The sequence below is a fragment of the Saimiri boliviensis genome, chromosome 3 (genome assembly GCF_048565385.1).
Source record: "Saimiri boliviensis isolate mSaiBol1 chromosome 3, mSaiBol1.pri, whole genome shotgun sequence".
Taxonomy (NCBI): Eukaryota; Metazoa; Chordata; class Mammalia; order Primates; family Cebidae; genus Saimiri; species Saimiri boliviensis.
The window spans coordinates 91741509-91766405 of record NC_133451.1 but is presented as its reverse complement, the minus strand read 5'-3'; the positions used below and the strand labels follow the sequence as shown (position 1 = coordinate 91766405).

At 39.1% G+C, this 24897-nt stretch overlaps 1 protein-coding gene across 1 annotated transcript in view; it reads right to left on the bottom strand.

Moving 5' to 3' along the window:
- Positions 1–24652, bottom strand: part of METAP1 (methionyl aminopeptidase 1) — a 56527-nt gene extending 31875 nt beyond the window's left edge. Inside the window, exons 1-4 of the mRNA XM_003929527.4 lie at positions 24399–24652; positions 8507–8558; positions 2530–2642; positions 848–908 (exon numbers count right to left, since the gene is read on the bottom strand). Coding sequence (XP_003929576.1) covers positions 848–908; positions 2530–2642; positions 8507–8558; positions 24399–24512 — 340 coding nt within the window. The 5' untranslated portion in view covers positions 24513–24652. The remainder of the gene's footprint in view (positions 1–847; positions 909–2529; positions 2643–8506; positions 8559–24398) is intronic.
- Between the last annotated feature and the right edge of the window lie 245 nt (positions 24653–24897).

The following is a 24897-nucleotide window of genomic DNA, read 5'->3' as shown; positions in this document are numbered from 1 at the left end:
TAGTAGAGTTTAACTAAAATTTTTAAATGATATTCATAAGAATGTATGTAATACAGTTCCCCACTTCTTAGAGAACAAAGCAAACACAGCTTAGCTTGCTGGATTAAACCACACAAAATTGGTGATTGTCGACCCTTTTTGACATGCAAAATCAGTAATTTCACAAAGCCTAAATTAATTATATGTACAGGCACTAAGGTCAGAGATTGTTCCACTGACCTGTGTTGCCAATTACCTATCTTCACTGGGTGTCTCAGTATCATTATCTATAAAAATGGAGAAGACAACAGAACCTACCTCAGCAGTGTTGAAAGTGTTAAATGGAGTAACACGTGCAAAGAACTTAGCACAGTGCCTGACACATAGTTAAGCAAAAATAAATACCAGTTATTATAAGAGAACCATCATCATCATTCTCATCATTACTATCACTATCACCAACATTACTACTTCTGTTAATGTTAGTCCAAAGTCTTTAGTTATGCATTCACTCAGGCCTCTACCATCTGCTTTTACCTAAATAGATATTGTTTAGATAGGAGGAAATATTTAAATTAAAACTGTTTTTTAGTAAGTCTAGAAGTTGTTATTTCAACATAAAATACAGTATTATTTTAAATATAGTCTTTAACAGCTACATAAACAGTGTTTTCAGAAGTAGGTAGATTTCTAATGGGGGCAAGAATCTTTAATTCTCTTCAACATTTTAATGCTGCTTGAAAACACATTGTTTACATTTATTAGAAATATAGCACTGAAAAATTCTACAAGAAAAGCATTTCTTCCCTTTGCAGTAGTCATCAAGCCCACAAATTGAAAAATGAAGAATCAACATAGCAGAGCTTACCTAAGGGATGGTCAGCATAATCTGGTCTTTGAATATAACTTGGCACTGGCCTTGTTGGCATCTAAACACATCAAAGAAGTTAGTTAAAACTGATTTATCAACAAAAAATAAATAAAACTGGGAAGAAAAAGTCCATTTAAAAGTTTTAAATGATACCTTAAATATAACAGATATCAACTTCATTAAGATTACACTTTACTTTTTCTGGTGTTAATGCCACCCCTTTCTCAGTATTTTAGAAAGAGGGAAAGTGCCCAAGGTCATCAAAGATTTAAGATTAGACAGAGACTAATAATAAGACACCCACATTATTCCAAACAAACTGCCAAGCTAACAACAATAAACAATAAAATAATGTCTCAAAGTAAATATACCAACATGTTCCTAGTCATTATCTCTGGAAGGCAGAATTAAGGAGATTTTGTTATGTTTTTCCTACATTTCCAATTTTTTTTTCTTTTTGTTTTTTTTTTTTTTACTTTTCTCTACATTTCCAATTTTTAAAGATTAAAGATGTATTTCTTTTCTAAAAAGAAAATCATCAGTAAAGAGAATTTAAATATTTAAGGGTGACAAATAGATTTTAACTTGAATTCTTATATTAAAACGCTGAGTCCTATCTGCCAAGAACAGAGAGAGAGAAATATATCATAATAAAGTAATTTTAGAAAAGTGTAATACGGTCAGCCCTCCACGTCTCTGGGCTCCGCATCTGTTGATGCACAATCCATGATACGGAAGGTTCACTTTAAGGGACGTGAGCATCAGTGGATTTTGGTAACTGTATGGGGAGTGAGGAGGATGTCCTAGAACCAATCATCCATGGATACCAAGGAACGACTCTACACACCACCATGATGCCAGCAACAAAATATCTATTCTACCTTACCCCACACTTCTTTTTATTTTATTTATTTATTTAGAGGCAGAGTTTCACTCTTGTTGCCCAGGATGGAGTACAATGGCATGATCTTGGCTCCCCACAACCTCCACCTCCCAGGTTCAAGTGATTCTCCTGCCTCAGCCTCCTAACTAGCTGGGATTACAGGCATGCACCACCATGCCCAGCTAATTTTATATTTTTACAAAATTTGTATTTAGCTCTTGAGCTCAAATTTGTATTTTAGTTCTTAAGCTCTTATGGTGCATCATCTGGGAGCTGGTAGTTTGGCAATCATGAAAGAGGTGGAAAAAAATTTAGATGAAAAGAACTAAAACTTTTTTAATTTAAAAAGAAGTGTGTGAAAAAAATAAAAATTTTAAAAGAAGAAAAAGTGTGGGCCAGGAGCAGTGGCTGATGCGTCTCATCTCAGAACTTTGCGAGGCTGAGGCAAATGGATCACCTGAGGTCAGGAGTTCGAGACCAGCCTGACCAACATGGAGAAACCCCATATCTAGCTGGGATTACAGGTGTGCACCACCACTCCTGGCTAAATTTTTTTTGTATTTTTATTAGAGATGGGGTTTTAGTTCTTTCACCTGAATTTTTTTTCCACTTCTTCCATGATTGCCAAACTACCAGCTCCCAAATGATGCACCATAAGAGCTGAAGCGCTAAAATGCAAGTTCCTTTGTAAACTCAATCCTGCTTATATGATTCACTATTGGAAAATAAATTACAAGTATCATTTTTGGAAAATAGACAATTGGAATGTTAAGTTCTTATTACCTTACTTACTCACCAGTGGATAATGTGGTCTGAGTTTACCAGTATATCGATAACCTGCCCATGGGTCAGTATTAATATCCCCTTCTACAGTCCACGAAGACACTTCTCGCTTTGCCTTTTCATCTTCTGGGAGACGGAGGAATAGATGTGAGGCAGGAGAAGGAGGGAAAGGAATGTTTCAGTGGTCAAGCTAGTGAACAGCAGCATACTTTGAATACCACCTGTTTAAAACCAAGCCAACAAGCCCAGGCACAAAAATCCACCAAACCTCTGCCCAAACCTAAATCACCAAAGCTACTACGTTACTGCTATATTCAAAACCCTCATTAACACCTTTTCGAAGAGCTAAGGGTTGGGAAGAAAAAAAACTCCACGTAAACATAATTCTAAGTTTTTACACAACATCAAAAAGAAAGCATAGACAGCTTTTCTAAATGCATTCTAGCCACACCAATTTACAGAAAGCTCATTTTAAAATATGCAACATAAGCCCTCATAAAATGTACCCAACTGAGTGAGATCAGATGTTACAAATGAATTATGTTCTTACTAAAAGAACAGATCCTAAGTAATCCCAAAGCAAATTTAAAATCAAAAATAATTCTTTCTCAGCTGGGCACAGTGGCTTACACCTGTAATTCCAGCACTTCGGAGGCCGAGGCAGGCGGATTGCCTGAGGTCAGGAGTTCGAGACCAGTCTAACCAGCATGGTCAAACTCCATCTCTACTAAAAATACAAAAAAAGAAAAAATTAGCCAGGCATGGTGGCACACACCTGTAATTCCAGCTACTCAGGAGGCTGGCGCAGGGGAATTGCTTGAAACAGAGAGGCAGAGGTTGCAGTGAGCTAATATCGCACTACTGCACTGCAGCCTGAGCAACAGAGTGAGACTCAGTCTCAAAAAAAATTATTTCTCATGAACCTGACCAATGGCTTTCAAGTCAGTATTTCAAATTGCTTTGACAACTTTATGACCATCATTTGCCTCTTTTCAGAAAGTGGTAAAGGAAAGAGGCAGGAAAAAAGCAAAGACAAAAGGAAGGAACAATCAGTTTAAAGTTACTGAAAATTCAGCAGAAAAATTAAGAATCACGTCCATACACACAATCATGTAGTTATTAATCTATGTGTACTGACTGCAATGTACAGAAGAATCCCACTCACACAGAAGATCCTCTCTGGTGCCTGTAATGTCAACACACTGGCTGCACCTCTTATCTACACAGTAAAATGAAACTACCACTAAGATTTTAAATAGCAGGAATACAAGTCCCTTGTAGACCAAGTATTGGCCTAAACATCTCCCAGTGCACTCAAACCTTTTCCTGATTATTGTTATTCCACCACAGGTTTTAAAAGTCAAACTTCAAACTGATTTTAAAAGTGTCTGGAAAAAAAACCAACACCCCTCTTAAACAATCTATTTAAAATATAAAATGAAGGAAAGTAGACGGAATCATAAAATGTTAAAGCTAGAGGATCTTAAAGACAATCTAGTGTCATTTCTTTATTGTACACATGAGGAAACAGAGACTATGTGGTTCACATTAGCAGAGTGACATAAGAATGCTAGCCCCTGTCCAGCACTCTTAGATAAAGAACATGTGACCAACTTTGTAAAGGCCTTTAAGGTACAAATGACAAGAATGCAAAAATACAGAAAATCTATTCACATTACTTTGGAAGATAATATATAAAGGAATAGAAAGATTCTACCATGCTACTGAATTTTAAAATAGCTTCCTCACCTCTGGAATTCAAGAAAGCCACTGTGAAAGTTAACATCAATAGGAAAACTTTCTCATCACAAGACAAAAACAAACTTCATTCATTGCCACTTCGGTCAAACATGACAGAAAACAGTTCAAAATGGGGGCCAACTGAGCCTGCTTCAGCTATGAATTGCCTCAAGTAATTGATTTTGTCTGACACATGAACCTCAAGAATATCTTTCTCCCGAAACCTAGTAGAGAACGGCAATCAAGACGCAGGCTTTTTGCACTAACGTACTCCTGGGGAAGGAAAAGGGAGAAGGTGAGGGCATAAAAATCTTTTAAAGCTTCCTGTTGATTTGGACTTTACCCTCCCACAGTCTATATTCAAAAGAGAATTTAGGTCCAGGTGCAGCAGCTCACACCTGTAATCCCAGCCATTTTGGGAGGCCAAAGCGGGTAGACTGCGTGAGCTCAGGTGTTCAAGACTACGTTGGATAACATGAAAAATCCCTGTCTCCACAAAAAATACAAAAATTATCTGGGCATGTTGGCGCACGCTTGTAGTCCAAGCTAGTTGGAAAGCTGTGGTGAGGTAGGAGGACTGCTCAAGCCCAGGAGGTCAAGGCTGCAGTCAGCCATGACCGCACCACTGCACTCTGGCCTGGGCAACAGAGCAACAACCTGTAACCAAAAACAAAGAAACAATTTGAAGCAAACAAATAATATAACCCAAAAGCTACCAAGATAACTAAAGTTGAATATGGCAAGTTCTTCTCTAATCTCTAGGTGCAATTTACTTAACGGAAATTCACACTTGAAAAGAAAATTTGTTTACATTTTAGGATCAGTTTGATCTGAGCCTTAAGTGCTAACCACATTAACAGACACCTAATAAATCTGACTTGAGCTGATGTTGGTAGGAAAAGTGCATAATAACTAGTCTTTTTGAAAAGACTGCTCAAGAATAGGAAAGCGTAAATAAATACTTGTAAGCTGTCTTCCAAATATCACAGTGCAACAATCACAGGTAAAATGCAGGTAGTGTCAATTAAGTACCTGATACATGCAAAGTCTGGCCCAAAGTTCATCACAGTCAGGCTTTATTCTTTAAATTAAAGTTTTATGCAGGCTGCTTCCTCCGGTGAGCTGACACAAAATAACTACACATATCTAGGCTTTGCATGGGACAGGATTTTCTGATGAAAATTCTGACTCAAGTCTTCCGCAGATGATAGTTTTTGATTACTTAGTATGCATGGTACACACACTAAATACTTCACATGGATTTGCCCGTTTAATCCTCACATAAACCTATGATTCCGGCATTTTGGAGGTAAGACTTAGAGTAACTCATGGGCAAAAAGTTTGGGGGAGCCAGTTTAAGACATTAAATAAAACTTTCTCTCTGTAATCCAAAAATCAGGCAGAATAATGTGAATGGGTAGGGGAGTAGAAGAAAAAGTATTACTGAGAGTTCTTTTATTAAATGTGGTTCTTATACCTTAATTTTGGCTATTGAAGATACTTGTCAAATTCTTCAACCTTTTACTACAGGAAATGAGAAACAAACACACTGAATATGTCAGTGATATATTTAAAAATGTACAATAATACACTTGAGATGTGAAATGCTGCAACTTGGGATGTGAAATGCTACAACTTCTACAGATCATACTAAAAAATTAAATGCTGCTTAAGGTACACTGTGACAGAAGATACAGGGTAAAAAAACATGCACCCAAGAATCAGCGCTATGTCATTTTAATTAAGGACTTTACCATCTTGAATGGTCTTCTTTACTATGACAAGTAAAAAAAACAAATTCTAAACATTTCCTAAGGCCTGCATAAAAAATTAAGCTTCTTTGCTTATGCCCATTACTGGAGATAGTAAAAAAAGAAAAGAAAGGAAAAGGAAAAAAAAAATTAAGCTTCTATGATTAAACAAACTCCAGATCCAGATGATTCACTGGTAAATTCTACCAAACATTTAAAGAACAAATAATACCAATTCTTCATAGTCTCTTCCAGAAAATACAAAAGTCAGAAATATATCCCATTTTATTTCATGAGACTAGAATTGCTCAAATACTAAAAGCAGTCAACTATATTAAAAGCAAATTACAGATCAATATCCCACATGAATATTAATCAGAGATCAGCAGACACTACAATTAAAAAAAAAAACCCAATATATCATCTTCATGACAAGAACTGCTTGCTATGTGTTATCTCACTATCATTTCTTGGAATGAAGTATTAACTTTAAAGATGCACTGGTTCCTTCCTGGCACAACATTCTTTTTCCCCATTGCTTTTCCTGAGATTCTTCTTGGCTCTGAAAATCACCCTTTCCTACACCATTCCCTCCTCTAGATCTGTCACTCACAACAGTGTCCTTGTAATCAATTTATTAGGGTATGAAAGATACGGAGGTGGCCAACTGAGAATGATCTCTATCCACCACAGCCAAAGAGATTAAGAACAACAGGCTCATCACTGAAAAAAGTTATCTCAAAAGAACCAGGAAAACACCTGCTACAAGATGGCACCACACTAAACATTAGAAGTATAAGTAAAATGCAAATAGCCTAAATTCAATGTTGTAATAGTTACCTTCTTTTTAGATAGGGAACACCTGCTGTTTATTCCTTTGCAGTGTAAGTCAAAGGGAAATAGCCCTGCCCTTAGATATCCAGTAGTGAAGAAACAAGCACACATCAATGAATTAGCAAATCTGAGGTAGAGGCCCATTTTAAACTTTTTACTAACATACTGTTTAACCTCAAACCTTTATTACTTACCAATGCTTTAACTTCCTGGGTATAAAATGCTAATAACTGGTTCAAAGAGCTCTGCAAAATACCTGACACATTAGAAATACAGGATGTAATGCATGAATGAATAAAGTTAAATGAGATTATTTAAATCCATGTCTACACTTTGACAGAGGTAACAAAAATCAACAAATCAACAAGTCCTGCCTTTTATGCTTTGATAAACTTACACTGAGTCACATCATTTTTCCTCATCTCTAACCACATTTCTCCCACAACAGCCTAGCATGTCCATTAAATGTAGATGTCACTTTATACAACCACAGAAAATATATATTTTTTAAATTTGTATTTCCCTGTTCCTTCAAATGGTGGTTAGGCTGACTTCAATTAAGATTTGTTTTGGTAAAAACAAACTACACTCAAACTTCATTAAATAAGCTAACTCCTAAAAAAAAATACACAAAAAGATGAATATAAGACACTAAGATCAGGTACGTAGAAACAGAGACCTTATACCAAGAACCATATGCTGTCCACCAAGCTTTGATCCATCCCGGCAACTGTGACAGGTGGTCTTAGACCAGGCACTCTAATGACATGAATTTACAGGATAAATTCGCAGGAGCAAAAAAAGCCTATTTGAATCTCAGCTACATCACTGTGGCTGACAGCAATAGCTAAGAAGCAGCTAACAGTTTTACTTTGTGGTGTCACACAAAAAACTTCAAAATATAAAATTAAACATTAGACTGCAGGTAATAACATTAAAACACCAAAAGCAAAGTAGTAAGAGTTCTGAGTAGAAAAGTCAATACAAATTGAAACTAAAAGAGGGCAAAGGGGGCCGGACACGGTGGCTCACGCCTGTAATCCCAGCACTTTGGGAGGCCCAGATGGATGGATCACCTGAGGTCAGGAGTTTGAGACCAGCCTGGCCAACATGATGAAACCCCATCTCTACTAAAAATATAAAGAAGTTAGCTAGACATAGTGGTGTGTGCCTGTAATCCCAGCTACTCAAGAGGCTGAGACTGGAGAATCTCTTGAACCTAAGAGGCAGAGGTTGCCATAAGCTGAGAATGTGCCACTGCACTCCAGCCTGGGTGGCTGAGTGAGACTCCGTCTCAAAAAAAAAAAAAAAGAACACAGCAAAAAGGATCTGATTAAATGAAGCCAAATCACTCACATGACCCCTGACTATAATATGCAAATACTTCTAGCAAAGAAGGTGTCAAAAGATTAGAGCATTATCAGGTATGGCTCAAGCAAAATTCATCTATACTAACAATTATCTCTTGTTTTCATGTTAAACATGTAATGCAAGATTAAGATATTCAGACAAATTTTATTTACAGGATTACATATCACAAAGAATTTAAAATATGTAATAATTCTAGTTTTCGGGATTATGCTTTCAGAACTGGAAGAATTCTTGTTTTCTGGCACTAATTTCACTTCTAAGACAAATGGTATAAAAATATGTGATTGTACTTACTTGCTTTCTTATGTAGTAACTTGTGGGTAGCCCAACTTCCTTTAAAACATTCCTAGAAGAACAAAAAAGGAAATTAGTGTTAGGTCTTCCTTAATGAGAAACATTTTAAAAAATATTGTAAAATAAGCAATAGTTTTTGTAAACTATTTGCAAAAACCAAGACCTGTAACTTTAAAAATTAAATATTTGGGAAAAGCTTAACACCTGTTCAATATTCACTTCAAAAAGCAACCTAAACTTTACTTCAAGTAAGAAACATTAGGCTAAATGTTATATAGTAGTTATATTTCAATTTCTGTGTCAACAAATTATTCTGAAGAATTTCAAAAGAACCATTAGACAATTATCCAATCATACACTGGAAAAAATTGGAAGAAAATTTTTGCAGATTCTTATTTATAGTAACTAGATTCCCAATCAGTCACATACACACATCAACCATGTAATTGCTATGTGACACAGCCCTAAGGCCATAAGCTATGTCTGGGAAGGGACTATAGCAAAGTTTACCGTCACTGCCCAGAGCCAAGCAGAGGGCCTGGCACATGCTAGAGTTTCAGCAAACGCTTCACTGAATGATCAGACTGATTAATAACTAGAAAGATTTTTCATTTATAAAAAAACATTCATGTAACGTATTTCAGACAATAGAAGTGACAAACTGGGAAAATGAATCCAAGTAATTAACTGAATTCAAGTAAGGAACTCAAGTAATAAATGAAAAGAATAATTCAACCAGACATAGACTTAAAATATTTATGTTTTGAGGCTGACAGCTTCTTCGAACAGTTTAAAATTACTCAAATAAATTACTTAAAATGCTACTAAGAAAATTCACAAAGTCCTACAGATGTTTTATCTTTGTAAACATAAAACTAGTAAGACTTGGACATGAAAAAAGCTAAGAAAAAAACACAGAAAAAATATCCCTAGGACGACATAGTGATCAAATCATATTACACTAAAGCTGCTTTCTGTAAAGGTTTGCCCAAGGGGCTCTGAAGAATGAGTTTCTCTATCCTGTGCTAGAATCTTCCCTACTTTCTCTTTACTCTTCCTGTAGCCTCCACAGCCTGCAACAGTTATGTAAAGAAAATCCAGGTCAAGCCTATCTCTACAATCTACAACCTAAACAGATTTCAAATGCATAAAAAGGTATCTACAACATTAAAGATTTTTCCGTTTTGAAGCTAAGACTGAACTCAGTCTTTTGGGGAGGATGGGAATTGTGGTAAGCAGAATAATGGCCCCTCAAAGATGCCCATGTCCTATTCCTCAGAACCTGAGGAATGTGTAACTATGTTAGGTTATATGACAAAGGAGGTTTGACCTCTTGTTAAAAATAAAGAGCCATCTTTTCTCCTCTTCAAATTAAATCACAATCTCTGGGAATTTGCTATTAGATAATTCTTATTTCCAGTACTGTGAATCACTGAAGAGTGAAAAAGTCAAGAGTTAAGAGAAGGTACTCTCATTTCACTTCCAGAACAAGTCGTTTCCTACTGAAACCACCATTGCAAAATTGTAACTGAAACAGTGAAAGAGATCTTATACCTAACCAACTCCATCTTGTTTCTAACCTCCAAGCTGTGTCCTTGTTCATTCCTGGGCATAGGCCAAACTAACTTTAGGAGAAACTTATAGTTTAAAAAAAGGTTCCCCAAACCCCAGGCTACGAACTGCTACTGGTTGGTGCCCTGTTAGGAACCAGGCTTCACAACAGGAGGTGAGCAGCAGACAGGCTGGCATTACCGCTTTACCAGGTGGAGCCTGAGCTCCACCTCCTGTCAGATCAGCGGTGGCATTAGGCTGTCAGGAGTGCACAAACTCTATTGCAAACTGCATATGCAAGGATCCAGGTTGCACTCTCCCTATGAGAATCTAACTAATGCGTGAAGATCTGAGGCGGAACAGTTTCCTCCTGAAACCATGTCACCATTACCCCGAAGTCCATGGAAAAACTGTTTTCTACAAAACTGGTCCCTGGTGCCAAATAGGTTGGGTACCACTTAAAACAAACAAATTTAACAGCTCTTTCCCAAACCAAACCCTTCTTGCCTGGAGACGAGACTGCCTTTGTAGGACTAAGGAATTAGCCAAAAGATTAGAAATTATGTTTCAGGAGTCACGCGGCTGGAGGCTACAAGGTTCTGACCCTCCCCAAATATCCCCTGGGGATAACAACACTATGGTACAGAGTGAAAGGCAACCTATAGAATGGGAGGAAAGATTTGTAAATAACGTATCTGGTAATGGCCTGATATCCAGATCGTATTTTAAAACTCCTACAACATAAATAAATGCATTTACACAATTTTTAAAATGGGCAAAGGACTTAAATAGACATTTCTCCAAGGATGATATATACTAGCCAAAGAGCACATGAAAGGTGCTCAACATTACTAATCACCAGAAAAACGCAAATCAAAACCTCTATGAAGTATCAGCTCATACCCATTAGGATGACTACTATGAAAAAAGCAAAACAGAAAACAACAAATGTTGGCAGGGATGTGGAGAAATCAGAACTCTTGCACATTGTGTTGGAATTATAAAACAATCCAACCACTACAGAAAACAGAGAATTAACAGTTAATCCTCACAACACCACCAAGAGGTAGGTACTATTATTATAGATATCTCATTTTACAAATAAGAAAGCTAAGGCACAGATTAACAGGCCAAAAAACACAGAGGTAATTAATGACAAGTCCAGGTTTTGAAGGCAAAGCCTCTTAAGACAACATCCATGCTCTTAACCTCTATATATACATATGTTAAAGTCTGGAAAGATAAGAAACCAAACAGTTACCATCCCTTTAGGATGCTAGAATTATGATAGTTTTCACTTAACACACTTCTGTTTTAAATTTCTGCAAAGATCACGTATTGCTTTTTATGAAAAAATATTTAAGGCCGGGCGCGGTGGCTCAAGCCTGTAATCCCAGCACTTTGGGAGGCCGAGGCGGGTGGATCACGAGGTCAAGAGATCAAGACTATCCTGGTCAACATGGTGAAACCCCGCCCCTACTAAAAATACAAAAATTCAGCTGGGCATGGTGGCACGTGCCTGTAATCCCAGCTACTCAGGAGGCTGAGGCAGGAGAATTGCCTGAACACAGGAGGCGGAGGTTGCGGTGAGCCGAGATCGTGCCACTGCACTCCAGCCTGGGTAACAACAGCAAAACTCCATCTCAAAAAAAAAAAAAAATTTTTTTAAAGGAAATACTCATATTTTGGAAAAAAATATTCAACTGAACAGCAAGGTCTCTATCCCTTCCAACAATCATTTCATTTCCTTGTATTTCTGTACTTGGACTCTTCCTTAAAGTAAAGCTAATCTACTTGCTACCACATATATGCCTCAGCTTGCTCCTACTTCCATAAACATATTCTTTCCCTGCAGAGAATGTCCTCTCCTTCACCTTAATATACACCTTTTTATTTATTTACTCATCTATTTGATTTTCACACCTATTTCATTTATCAAAATTCAGTTCTTAACTCCTTCATGAGGCCTTTCAGAGCCTGTCTTTACCTATACCCTTGTTCACACTGTGCTGCTTTTAAAACCTGTCCTTTAGCTGTTTTATCTGTGTCCTCCACATCAGCATGTTCCTTGAAGATGTCACTACCCCTTTCTTCCAAAGGCAAGGACACTACAGGAGGAAGCATACCTAGCACTCCGATCTAGATTTCTGAAAACGTTCCTACCAGGAACCAGAGCTGCTTAGAAACAAGACTGATTGCAGATCTTGGGCAAGGAAAGTATAAGAGAATGTGTTTTATCATACGCCAGAAAGCTAGGAAGCAATCAGAGAGTAATGGAAGAGACTCAAAAGGATATAGAAGCCACTTTAAAGGTAGTAACGCTAATCAAATTTGAGACAATTTGAATATGAAAAAGAAAACAGTCTAAAGGTCTTAACTGAAAACAACAAACATTTGCAACTACTGGAAGTGCCCGGTACACAACCATTATCTATCTTGGTAGGAATGGTGGAACATAGTTCATTCACCAGTTGATAAGGGAAAACTCTTCCTTACAGAAAAAAAAAAAAAAAAAATCAGCTATTAAATGACAGAATTTGGGAGAAAATCACCATTTGCCACCCCCACCGAAATAATTATGAGGTAAGGATCACTGCAATGCTAAAACCAGTTGGAGAAAGATTGTTGATAAAATGCATACTCTCTAAATGCCAGAGTATCATCCCACAGATTACATGCCAATTGTGAACTTAAAAAAAAAAGTACCTGTGCCAACGGTGATCTGCTAGGAATAGAACCACTAGCCCCTCTGTGCCTCCTAAAATGATGAAATGTGAGGTAGACAACATCACCTGTGAGTCTTGTCAACAGTGTTTCACAGCCAGGTGCGGTGGCTCACACCTGTAATCCCAGTACTTTGGGAGGCTGGCGCAGGCAGATCACTGGAGCCCAGGAGTTAGACAGCAGCCCAGGCATCATAGGGAGATCTCGATCTCTACAAAAAGTACAAAAATTAGCCAGGCATGGTGGCATGCCTGTGGTCCCAGCTACTAAGGAGGCTGAGACGGGAGGAACCTTTCAGCCCAGGAGGTTGGGGCTGCAGTGAGCCACAACTGCACCACTGTACTCCAGCCTGGACAACAGAATAAAATATTTTCTCAAAAAAGGGTTTCACAAGTCTAATAAAGCAGTTGGGCTTGATTTCTGGCTTACAGAAATTACAAGGGACAAAAGAACAACTTACAGATACTTTGAGGAAATAATCAGATCATCAAAAATGTGTAACGTTCTACAAGACAATTGACTAGCCTCTTCAAAAAGTTAGCATCATGGAAATAAGAGGACTGTTCTAAATTAAGAGACATGGCAGCCAAATGCTGTATGTGAGCTTTAATAGGTTCCTGATTCTAAAACCAAAAAGCAAAACAAAAAAAGCTTTTATGAATGACATTTGGGAGATAATTGAGAAATTTAAGATTGGCCTATCAGATGAAATTAGAGAATTCCTGTTAGTTTTCTTAGGTGTGATAATGGAATTATAGTTAAGAATGCCCTTGTCATTAGAAAACGCCTGCTGAATATTTAATAGATGCAGTGTTGTGTTTCCTGTGTCTTATTTCCAAAATGTTTCAACAAATACATTTATACACACACCCAATACACACACGAGCACACATAAATAAAATAAATACAGCAATATGTTAACTTAGGTGATGAGTATACTGCAATTATACTATATTCCTCTTTAAACCTTTCTATTTGTTTGAAATTTTTCACAATAAAAAGGGAAACTCAATAAAATTATTTAAAAATTCAAGGAAAAATAGCTCCTTGTCTATAACTTTCACTAGCACTTCCTTGTCATTTATCTTTTATCCAGTACTTCCTGTCTATATAAGAATGACATAAGCCCTTTAAAGATAGTTAAGCCCTTTTAAATTTTTGCAAGTTTACTGATGTAAATAGCCCAATGAACACTGCTGTTCATGAGTAATACACAACTCTGAACTGACAAAAATAAAAGGTCTGTTAATACCAAGTCCTGGCTAGCATATGAAACAACATAAACTCTCTATAAGTACAACCACTTCTGTTTTTTGTTTAATGCTGAAGTCTTGAGATTTCAGTGCAGTCACCCAAGTACTGTATATTGTACTAAATATGTAGTTTCTTATCCCTCACTTCCAGCCTACCCTCCCTCTACTCTGAATGTCTTTGAGTACCCACAGCTTAGCTCCTACTTATAAGTGAGACCACATGGTACTTGGTTTTCCATCCCTGAGTTACTTCACTTATAATAATGGCCTCTGGTTCCTTCCAAGTTGCTACAAAAGACATTATTTCATTCTTTTTTTAATGGCTGGGTAGTATTCCATGATGTATATATATATATATCACATTTTCTTTATCTACTCATCAGCTGACACTTAGATTGGTTCTGTATCTCTGCAATTGTGAATTGTGCTGCAATAAACATGTGTACAGATGTCTTTGTTATATAATGACTTCTCTTCCTTTGGGTATTCAGTGGTTTCTACGGTGATTGTACTAATTTACATTCAAAACAGCAGTTAAGCATTCCCTTTTCATCACTCCATGCCAACATCTATTTTTTTTTTTTTTTTTTACTTTTTAGTAATGACTATTCTAGCTGGAGCAAGGTGGTATCTCATTGTGGTTTTAATTTGCATTTCCCTGATGATTAGTGATATTAAGCATATTTCATATGTTTCTTGGCCATATCTTTTCAGAAAGTTCTACTCAGTTCATTTGCCCACTTTTTGATAAGATTATTTGATTTTTTATTTTATTTTATTTTATTGCTGATTTGTCTGAGCTCCTTGTATTCTGGGTATTAGTCTTTTGTCAGATGCATAGTTTGCAAATATTTTCTCCATACTTTAGGTTGTCTGTTTACTCTGATGATGATTTTTTTTTTTTTTTTTTTGCCATGCGGAAGCTTTTTAATTATGTCCCTTTTTTTATTTTAAAGTACAATCACTTTGGAAAACATCTGGTATCATCAAAGTAAAGCTAAACATATAACTTATGACCCAAAAATTTTCTCCTAGGAGTACACCCAAGAGAAATTCTTGCAAACAGGCACCAAGAGTCAGGCATAAGAATGTCCAGAGAAGTGCTATTTATAATAGAAAAACGTGTAACAACCCAAATTTCCATTAACAGAAGAATGAAAAAGTTATGACATACTAATTCATTGGAATATCACACAGCAGTGAAAACAATGAAATGAATAAACCAGAGCTACACTGAAACAGAATAAATCTCAGGAACATAATAACAAACAAACAACAAAAAAAGTATGTCGTAGAAGAATACATGTAATGATATTTTTCACAAAAAAATTTCGAAAACATTAAAAATACATTTTTTAAGAAATCAAACATGAAAATGCAAATGAATGACAAACACAAAATTCAGGATACGGAGTACCTCTTGGATGAGGGACAAGGACAAAGGAGCCTTCTGTTTTCACTTGTTTCCCTGGTAATGTTCTTTTTAATAAATTAGATGGTAAGTAAATGGGCATTACTATAGCATGCATAGCATGCATATTTAGATCCCATGTATGATTTCTTGTGTTATTGTGTGTGTGTGTGTGTGTGTGTATCTGTTCACAGTTCCTGACTAGTAACTCCCCTAGCCCTTGCTGCAATCCTGTCATAATATTGGGTGCTTTAGGGCTGGGAAAACAGACTCATTCCAACCTCTCCTGCTCTCTTCCTTTCACTCTACCTGAAGGCAGGTCTCTAACCCCACCCCCCACCTTTTAGATTGTGGATTATAAGACCCTCATTCCAGAGAATATCCCACTCTGTACCCTAAAGGAATGAAGCTTCCATAAAAACCCCAGAGGACTGGGTTCTGAGAGCTTCCAAATAGCTAGCTGAACACTGAACTAGTGGAGGTCACGGAAGCTCAGCGTCCCTTCCCCCACACCTCGCCCTGTGCATCTCTTCATCTATATCCTCTGCAATATCCTTTACAATAAACTTGCAAAGTAAGTGTTCCTGAGTTCTGTGAGCTGCTCTAGCAAATCAATCAAACCCAAAGTGGGGGCATGCAAACTCCAACTTGAAGCTAGTCAAGTTTCAAGTTCAGGAGGTCCAAACTTGTGACTGCTGTCTGAAGGATGTGGGAAAGGGGCAGTTTTGAAGACTAAGCCCTCAATCTGTGGGATCTGACACTATCTCCAGGTAAATGGTGTAGGAAATGAACTGAAGGACACCTAGTTGGTGTCTACTGCAGAAATAATTGCTCACTTGATAGTGAAGAAAAACACCTCATACATTTGGTTATAGAAATCTTTTGTGTTGATGACTATTGTGCTATGAGAACAGAGGGAATAAAGTTTGAGGCTTTTTCCCCAAACATTTACTAATATTTTATTCTACTCAATATCAAAAACAATTTAGAAAACAAACATCTATAGATTCTGACTTTATAGTCCTTAAAACTTTAATTCAAAAGCAATATTATATTATTCTATCATTTGTTTAGTAGAGAACAGTGAGAAATTATCAGTATTCTAACAATCCCATCCCAATTACCAGTTAGTGAAATAATTAGTAATAACATAAATCCCCACTCAGAAGACAAAAAAAGTTATGCCATGTCTAAAACCTAATGGCACTTACATTTACCTATTTTATTGAACGATTTAAAGCCTGTAACTTGCTGGATAAGACAGGGTTAACCTTCAGAATGTGATGCAAAGATGGGTTTGCACTTTTGAACTTAAATCAAGGCAGAATCATTAAACACACATTCAAAACACCGAGATGTCTGTTACCTCCCACTTTATAATGATAAGGGAAATTGCTGAAGTTATAATTTCACTTATCATTTATATCCTAACCACTCTTTAAAGGCTTGAGCCTGTGACCCAGACAAATGTCACATTAGCAGATAGCAGACCCCAATTAACAAGGGCTTTTTCTGGTTGTTTTTTTTTTTTTTTTTTTTTTTTTTTTGAGACAGAGTCTCATTCTGTTGCCCAGGCTAGAGTACAGTGGTGCAATCTCAGCTCAATGCAACCTCCACCTTTTGGGTTCACGCGATTCTTGTGCGTCAGTCTCCTTAGTATTAGCCGGGATTACAGGCATGCACCATCACCATCCAGCTAATTTTTTTTTTTTTTTTTTTTTGAGACGGAGTTTTGCTCTTGTTACCCAGGCTGGAGTGCAATGGCGCGATCTCGGCTCACAGCAACCTCCACCTCCCGGGTTCAGGCAATTCTCCTGCCTCAGCCTCCTGAGTAGCTGGGATTACAGGCACACACCACCATGCCCAGCTAATTTTTTGTATTTTTAGTAGAGGCGGGGTTTCACCATGTTGACCAGGACGGTCTCGATCTCTTGACCTTGTGATCCACCCGCCTCGGCCTCCCAAAGTGCTGGGATTACAGGCTTGAGCCACCGTGCCTGGCCCTAATTTTTATATTTTTAGTAGAGACAGGGTTTCGCCATGTTGACCAGGCTGATCTTACGGCAGGAGACCTGCATGCCTCAGCCTCTCAAAGTGCTGGGATTACAGGCATAAGCCACCACAAGCCTGGCCTTTTTAGAAACACTTTCTAACAGACATGGCACAGCTCTGGTGTATCAGGAAGAAATCTTTACTGAGACTTGCAATAAGTCAGGATACTGGAGATAAAAACAGGAGAGAACTTACTTACAACTTATAAAGCATGAGAAGGTCCATGAGGTCCCTATCCTAGTTTCATCTAAAAGCTGCCCCACACACACAAAATGAAGAAAGCAGGCCTGGCTTACAGAGTGTTTTGAATTGCTCTTTATTCAAAGCGAGAGACAAGACTGATACCAATCAAAGAAATCAAAGTAAAATACTTATCATTGTTGAGCTGGGAGCACTACCTGCCCAAGCATGAATAAAAGAATGCTTCGTGTTAAAACTGCAAGGTCAGGAGAAGTTCAGGATCAAGCAGAAAGGGTTATAATTACATTTATATTCCATTACATTAAAACTTTAATACAGAATGAGGCTCAATGGTTGCTTTATAAAGTACTTCTGCCTATTTAATATCTATCTAAAAGGGTTTGCTATTTATAGTAATACCAAAGACAATTACAGAACCAGTTACCATGCCACTGCTTTTCTTCCTAATATCTAGAGCCGGAATGAGCTTAGCTACATACTCATGTCTGTCACCCCTACCAAATTTACTAAAACCTAACTAAAATTTTGCAAATATGCTAAGCATGAAAAAGATTCACCTTAAAAAACCGTGACTAACACTTGATTTCAATTCACAAATTAAGTGAACAGTATAAGATCACATTTCCTATAGCTCTTCAATTTCCAAAAAGATAACTCAAAGACTTGTATAACTTTTGATTGCCTACCAACCAAATGATGCTTGTTTTGTTTTGTTGTTGTTTTTTCTTTTTTACGAATTCTACTCTAATACAGGTATACTTCATGCCAGAACTTCACAGGTGACCAGAAGGCCCTCAAACCAATAATAATTCACTAAGTACACTGTGAGAACTACTGTTCTGGACAAGGATATAGAATCAGCTTAGGATGGTTCGATCCTGGGTTCATGTACCAATTCATGAATCATTATTCTACGTTCCTAAGTCAAAATGATTTAAATTTTCCAGGAACATTTATTGAAGAGTAAACAGCAGCTAAAAAATTGAAAAGAAATTAAATTCAACTATAAGTGAATAAATGACAGTGCATTCATTACAATCTTTATAAAGGATAATGTAAATGTAGCCACGACATGACACTACCAAAACACTGGTTAAGACGTAAGGATGAGAAAATTATCTAAGATTATATGTACTACAGTTGCCATTTTTGTAAAAACATACACAACTATGTGCACATGAATAAATACACAAATATGTTCTGAAGAATGCAAATATGTTCTTAAAATTTCACAGAAATGATCATTGGGTAACTAATTATTTTTACCTATATTCTCTATTTTTCTATAATAAAAATTCATGAAATTATTTTTGTTTTAAAAAGACTCATCATTTCTCTTTTACCTTCATCCTTTTTGCTCATAAGAAGCTATGAGATTTGTACCTAAATCCAGCTAACCTACAATCAGTATCTAAGGGTGGTCTGAAGTGATATGAAGAATTTAAAGAAAATGCCTATAAATAAAAAAGCAGAAACTGATAATATCTCCAATGATGAAGATGAATTCCAGAAACACTCTGCAATGGCAGGAACGTTGTTACTGAAGGAGAAAGTTTCAGAGGACAGGGTTGCATTTCAAAGATACTGCATGCCTTCCCTACCTTCTAACTCCAACCTACAAGACATTCAACAAGACTTTCTTGCAGCTGAGTGCAGTGGCTCATGACTGTAATTCCAGCACTTTGGGAGACTGAGGCAAGTGGATCTCCTGAACTCAGGAATTTAAGACCAGTCTGGGCAACATGGAGAAACTTTGTCTCTACCAATAACAAAAAATTAGCCAGGTGTTGTGGCTCAGACCAGTGGACCTAGCTACTTGGGAGGCTAAGGTGGGAGGATCACTTGACCTGGGAGGTGAAAGTTACAGTGAGCCAAGATCATACCACCACACTCCAACACTCTAACCTGGGTGACAGAGTAAGACCCCCATCTCAAAGAAAAGAAAAATTGTCTTATTTAAAAAAAAAAAAGACTTTCTGAATTCATTAATCATGGTACCTGCCACTTCTTTTAAAGAATCTATTATGGGATTTATCAAAAATATTCATAAACAAGTAACATTTCTCTTCAAAGATTTTTAAGCCTTCCTTGGTACTAATTTTAGTAACATTACATACGAGGTTATATGCATAATAAAGCCCAAATTTACTATACACTGTATTAAGCACTCTGGACGCTCTCTTATTCACCTTCCAGTCAACTCCATGAACAGGATACTTCATTAGGCATAGGAGGGGACTTACCCAGGGACACAGGAGCAAAATCCAGGTCTCCTTACACTTATACTATGCTTACTAAACCTTTTATGTTTTTATGCCTTATAAATATAAACAGCTACAAATCACTCAGGTCCCTCCCAGCTGATCCTCTAACCAGAGGAGATAGTAACTGTCCTATGCGATTCACAAAGTTAAACAGCAGCTAAAAAACAAAAAAGTAACTAAATTCAACCATAAGCAAATAAATGATAATATATTCACAATATAGTATACTGTTCAGCATTTACAAAGGAAAATGTAAACAAACAATTTGTTTTCTTTTGCAAGACCACTAACTTCCTTTCTTTCATTTAATGAACTGAGTGCCTACTATGGGCAAGACACTTTGGAAAATACAAAGATGAGTAACACACACCCTCTGTCCTCAAAAAATTCTTACACGTAAATGAAAAATACATACACAAATAGGAAGGAACACTTCTATCAATAAATACAATCGAACATCAAGAACTCTTGGAAAACTCCATTTTCAAGTAAAACTGGTTGTGCTCCTCTAAAGAACAAAAGCTTTTCTTAAAATTAAACATCCTACGCTGAGTGGTGGCTCACACCTGTAATCCCAGCACTTTGGGAGCCGAGGCAGGTGGATCACAAGGTCAGGAGATGGAGACCATCCTGGCTAATACAGGGAAACCCCGTTTCTTCTAAAAATACAAAAGATTAGCCAGGCGCGGTGGCATGCACCCATAGTCCCAGCTACTCAGGAGGGTGAGGCAGGAGAATTGCTTAAATCCAGGAGGTGGAGTTCGCAATGAGCAGAGAACATGCCACTGCACTCCAGCCTGGGCAACAGGGCAAACTCCACCTCAAAAAAAAAAAAAAAAAAAAATTAAGCATCCTAGATAAAATATTTCCACCTTCTTAAACATAAAACAGTACAACAGTAAAATGAGCTAACATTCATTAAGTTTACTAATATGCTAAGAGCTTTACATATTTTGCATGTAGTCTTCCTCAAAACCCTGAGATAGTTATTATAAATAGCCCCATTGTAAAAAGACACAGCTGAAAAAGAGAGGTTATTTGCCTAAAGTCACATAACCAGTAAATGATAGGATATCTCTCTATTCTGCCTTTTGATGTATTTATTCATTAATTCAAACATTTAATGGCCACCTACTGCATACAGAGAGCATTATATGAGGAAATGAGGACAGGGCAGTGAACAAGATAGATCATTCATGAAGTTCACCTTAGGACTAAAAAACAGATATTCTCATTTTTCTAATAAGTGAGGTAATCACAGACTGTACAAACATTATAAAGGAATAAACAAGGTGGTGTGACCAGGTAACTGGGAATGCTTTACTTCTGCTAATGGTGTGATAGAAAGGCCTCTTGCAGGTTTGTTCTGTTTGTTCCCAAAGACAAGCGAGACAGCCAGGCCAGGGACCAGAGCAGTAAAAGAACAAAGACCACTTCTAGCAAAAATGATCAGAAGTGTTAAGGAAAATCCCTAATTTCTTCTTTTTTGAGTTGGAGTCTCACTCTTCTGCCCAGCATGAAATGCAGTGGTGCAATCGGGGCTCATTGCAACCTCCACCACCCAGGTTCAAGGGATTCTCGTGCCTCAGCCTCCCAAGTAGCTGGGGCTACAGGTGTGTGCCACCATGCCCAGATAACTTTTGTATTTTTAGTAGAGACAGGGTGTCGACATGTTGCCAAGGCCGATTTCGAACTCCTGACCTCAGGTGATCCACCTGCCTGTGCCTCCCAAAGTACTGAGATTACACAAGTGAGCCACCGTGCCCGGCCAAGCCCATATTTTATCAGAGATGTACGAAGTGGCTTAGGATAAGTTACAGTGACTTGATCAAGGTCTCAACCTGGGACTGAGGGAATAGCTGTGATTTCAGAATACAGCTGACATTTTAGAAAGGAAAGAATAAGCCGGGCGCGGTGGCTCAAGCCTGTAATCCCAGCACTTTGGGAGGCCAAAGTGGGTGGATCACGAGGTCAAGAGATTGAGACCATCCTGGTCAACATGGTGAAACCCTGTCTCTACTAAAAATACAAAAATTAGCTGGGCATGGTGGTGCACGCCTGTAGTCCCAGCTACTCGGGAGGCTGAGGCAGGAGAATTGCTTGAACCCAGGAGACGGAGGTTGTGGTGAGCCGAGATCGCGCCACTGCACTCCAGCCTGGATAACAAGAGTGAAACTCCGTCTCAAAAAAAAAAAAAAGAAAGGAAAGAATATAAACACAGCCTTTGGCTAAAGCAAGAGACTCAGAAGAGGGGCCCTGATTGTGGGGCTGGAATCCTGAAAGCAATGGGGTTATAAGCATAAACAGACTGTGGGAAAAATAACTTCTGTACAAAAGGTTTTGTTTGGTTGGGGTTTTTCGTGGGTGTTTGCAAGGGGAGGAATTACAGTAGAGAAATAAATTAAGAGACTCGACAACTGATTTGGTGGGAAATTTTAAAAGCTGGCCATAGGATGTGGTAACAGAAATGACGGAAGAGACAGCAGCAACAGCCACTCTGGGAATATGTGAATGTCTAACAGTGATACCAGAAATATAACTGCAGAATCCAACATCTAAATAACCTCCAATCCTAAAATACAGACTAAATCCTGAATGTTTTGTTTTCACAAATGTGTCTAACATTTTTTTCACAAACTCCAATGTTTCACGAATGTGGTTTCATGCTAAGTTTTAAAATTTTTATATAGAAGAGTGTCTATACATATAATTCATTTATCATTGCAAAATGCAATGATAAATGAATTAATAACTGTTTAAAAGTTATTCTACTCAGATGGCACACAACTGTCCAAAGCAAACTACTGTTTCTTAAGTTCAGGTCCCACACTGGCCACAACAAGACAGAATTTGGAAATTTTAAAGAATCTAATGGACCTGTACTAGGTTTAACATCAGTAATACTCAACATGTTAAACCTAGTACAGGTCCTTTAGATTGTTGAGTAATGCTATTTTTAGATCCAGCAACACTACTCCACGTGCAAGTTTTTCCAAATGATACTAACAAGGTCAAGGATCATATCCTATCTAAAACCAAGACTATATAACACAGCTAAGACCTCTTGCAATGGCTTAGCTACAAGTACTATGATGTAAAGATTGCATTTATATATGTTGTATATTGGAAAATATTTTTTATTATTTGTATTGTGTTCATATTATTTGCCTTCATTATTCATATTTTTATTTATGGCAGTGTCAAATCGTACTACAATCCTTTAAAACATAAAAGGCCTTACATTGCAACAGCATTTCACGTTCCTCGTATAATTTGGGTCTCAGAAGAAGCTTGTGAAATTTACAAGGAAAGCTGTAATCATCCCTTCTGTACAGGGTAACACTGGCACTCAGAAAGATTAAGTAACTTGACTAAATTCAAGATTTCACAGTAATTGGCAAGGACACGGCCCCAGTCAGGCCTTCTAACTATTCCTGCTCTCCTCCCCACAGGGCACTACCAATTTAATATTTGAATATTCATGTGTCTCTCTTCAGTAAACCTGGACTGTAACTAAGGGCCATACTACTACCACCCAGCCCTTATCCTGGGTCTCTAAATAAAGCAGCAACACTAGTACTCTTTAGTAAACAGAAACACGAGCACACGCGTCAGTCAGGACCCCATTCAACGCTGGGTTTGCTCTCTACTGCACAAAACTTAATACACTACAGCCTTCATGACTAATCCTCAATGGAACTGTCCTTTTCACTGTGGGAAATTCAGTCACTGAGAGGTGACTAATCCCGTTAACTTACAGTTTTGTAAATCAATAATTTTGGATGCTGAAGGAAAAGAATGAATTACACAGACCTCTCCCTACCCACCCTCAAAGTTGCTTAAGTGTCAAACCACAGTAGTAAAGCACAAAGAAGTGGGGTCAGAGCTAGCTACCGTTCCTCCTCTTTGCGACTCCGACAGTCCTCGGGCCACCTCTCTCTCAGAGCCCGGCGGGTGGCTTCCGCCCCCCCATCCCGCAGGGACCCCAGGTACGGCCCAGCCCCGTAGCCTAGAGCGTCCAGACCCGAGCCCCGACGGAGCTGCGGCTATGGAGGCTCGCGGCGCTCTGGCTGCCGGCTATCCCGGCGCCGCTACCTGCCCCCCGGCAGCCCGCACACCTAGCGGCCCCCGCCCCGGCGCAAAGAACTGGCCGCAAAATGCAGAGCCCTAGCGAGACCGCCCGCTTCCGCCCCAGCCCACATGGCCGCGGCTGGCCGCGCCCCCGCCCCCGCGAGAGCCCCGCGCTACTCGGGTGGAACCGGGGGCCCCGGAGACCAGAGGGGGCGTTGGCGACGCGGGTGGGGGGAGGAGGAAGCGCGGCCGAGAGGAAGAGGAGGAGCGCGTCCCGACTCGCCGCACGGGCGGGAGGAGCCAGCAGGGGAAAGGCGAGAAGGGTCCCGCGGCGGCGGCAGATCCGCGGGGCAGCGGGCGTCTACCTGCGAGCAGAAGTACGAGCCCTGGATGCCCAGCTTGATGCAGGTGGGACACTGGAGCTTGGCCTCACTGCTGCAACCGTCTGTCTCGCACACCCGCGTCTCCACAGCCGCCATGCTGTCTGCCCGCTGTAGGAGCGCCTCACCGAGGAAGAGGAGGCGGCGGGAGGGAGGAACGGCCGGGCGAAGGGGAGGGGAGAGCGACCGAGCCAGGGGAGGAGCTCAGCTAGCCGCGGGCCTGGGCGCGGGCCTGGGCGCGGGAGGGGGAGGAGCCCGGCGCCGGCCGGGACCACGCAGCGCGCCCCGCCCCGCCCCGCCCCCTTCGCCCCGCCCCTCTTCGGCGGTCCCTGCCTGCCCCCGCCTCCCGGCGGCACGCACAGCGGGGCAGCGAGGGAGCTCGACTAGGTCCCCACGCTCGGCGCCCTCGGCTGTCAGCCAGCAGCCAGGGCGACTTTCCGGCGCCTGGCAGTGAGAAGCCGCCCTTACGCGGCGCACGCTCTGT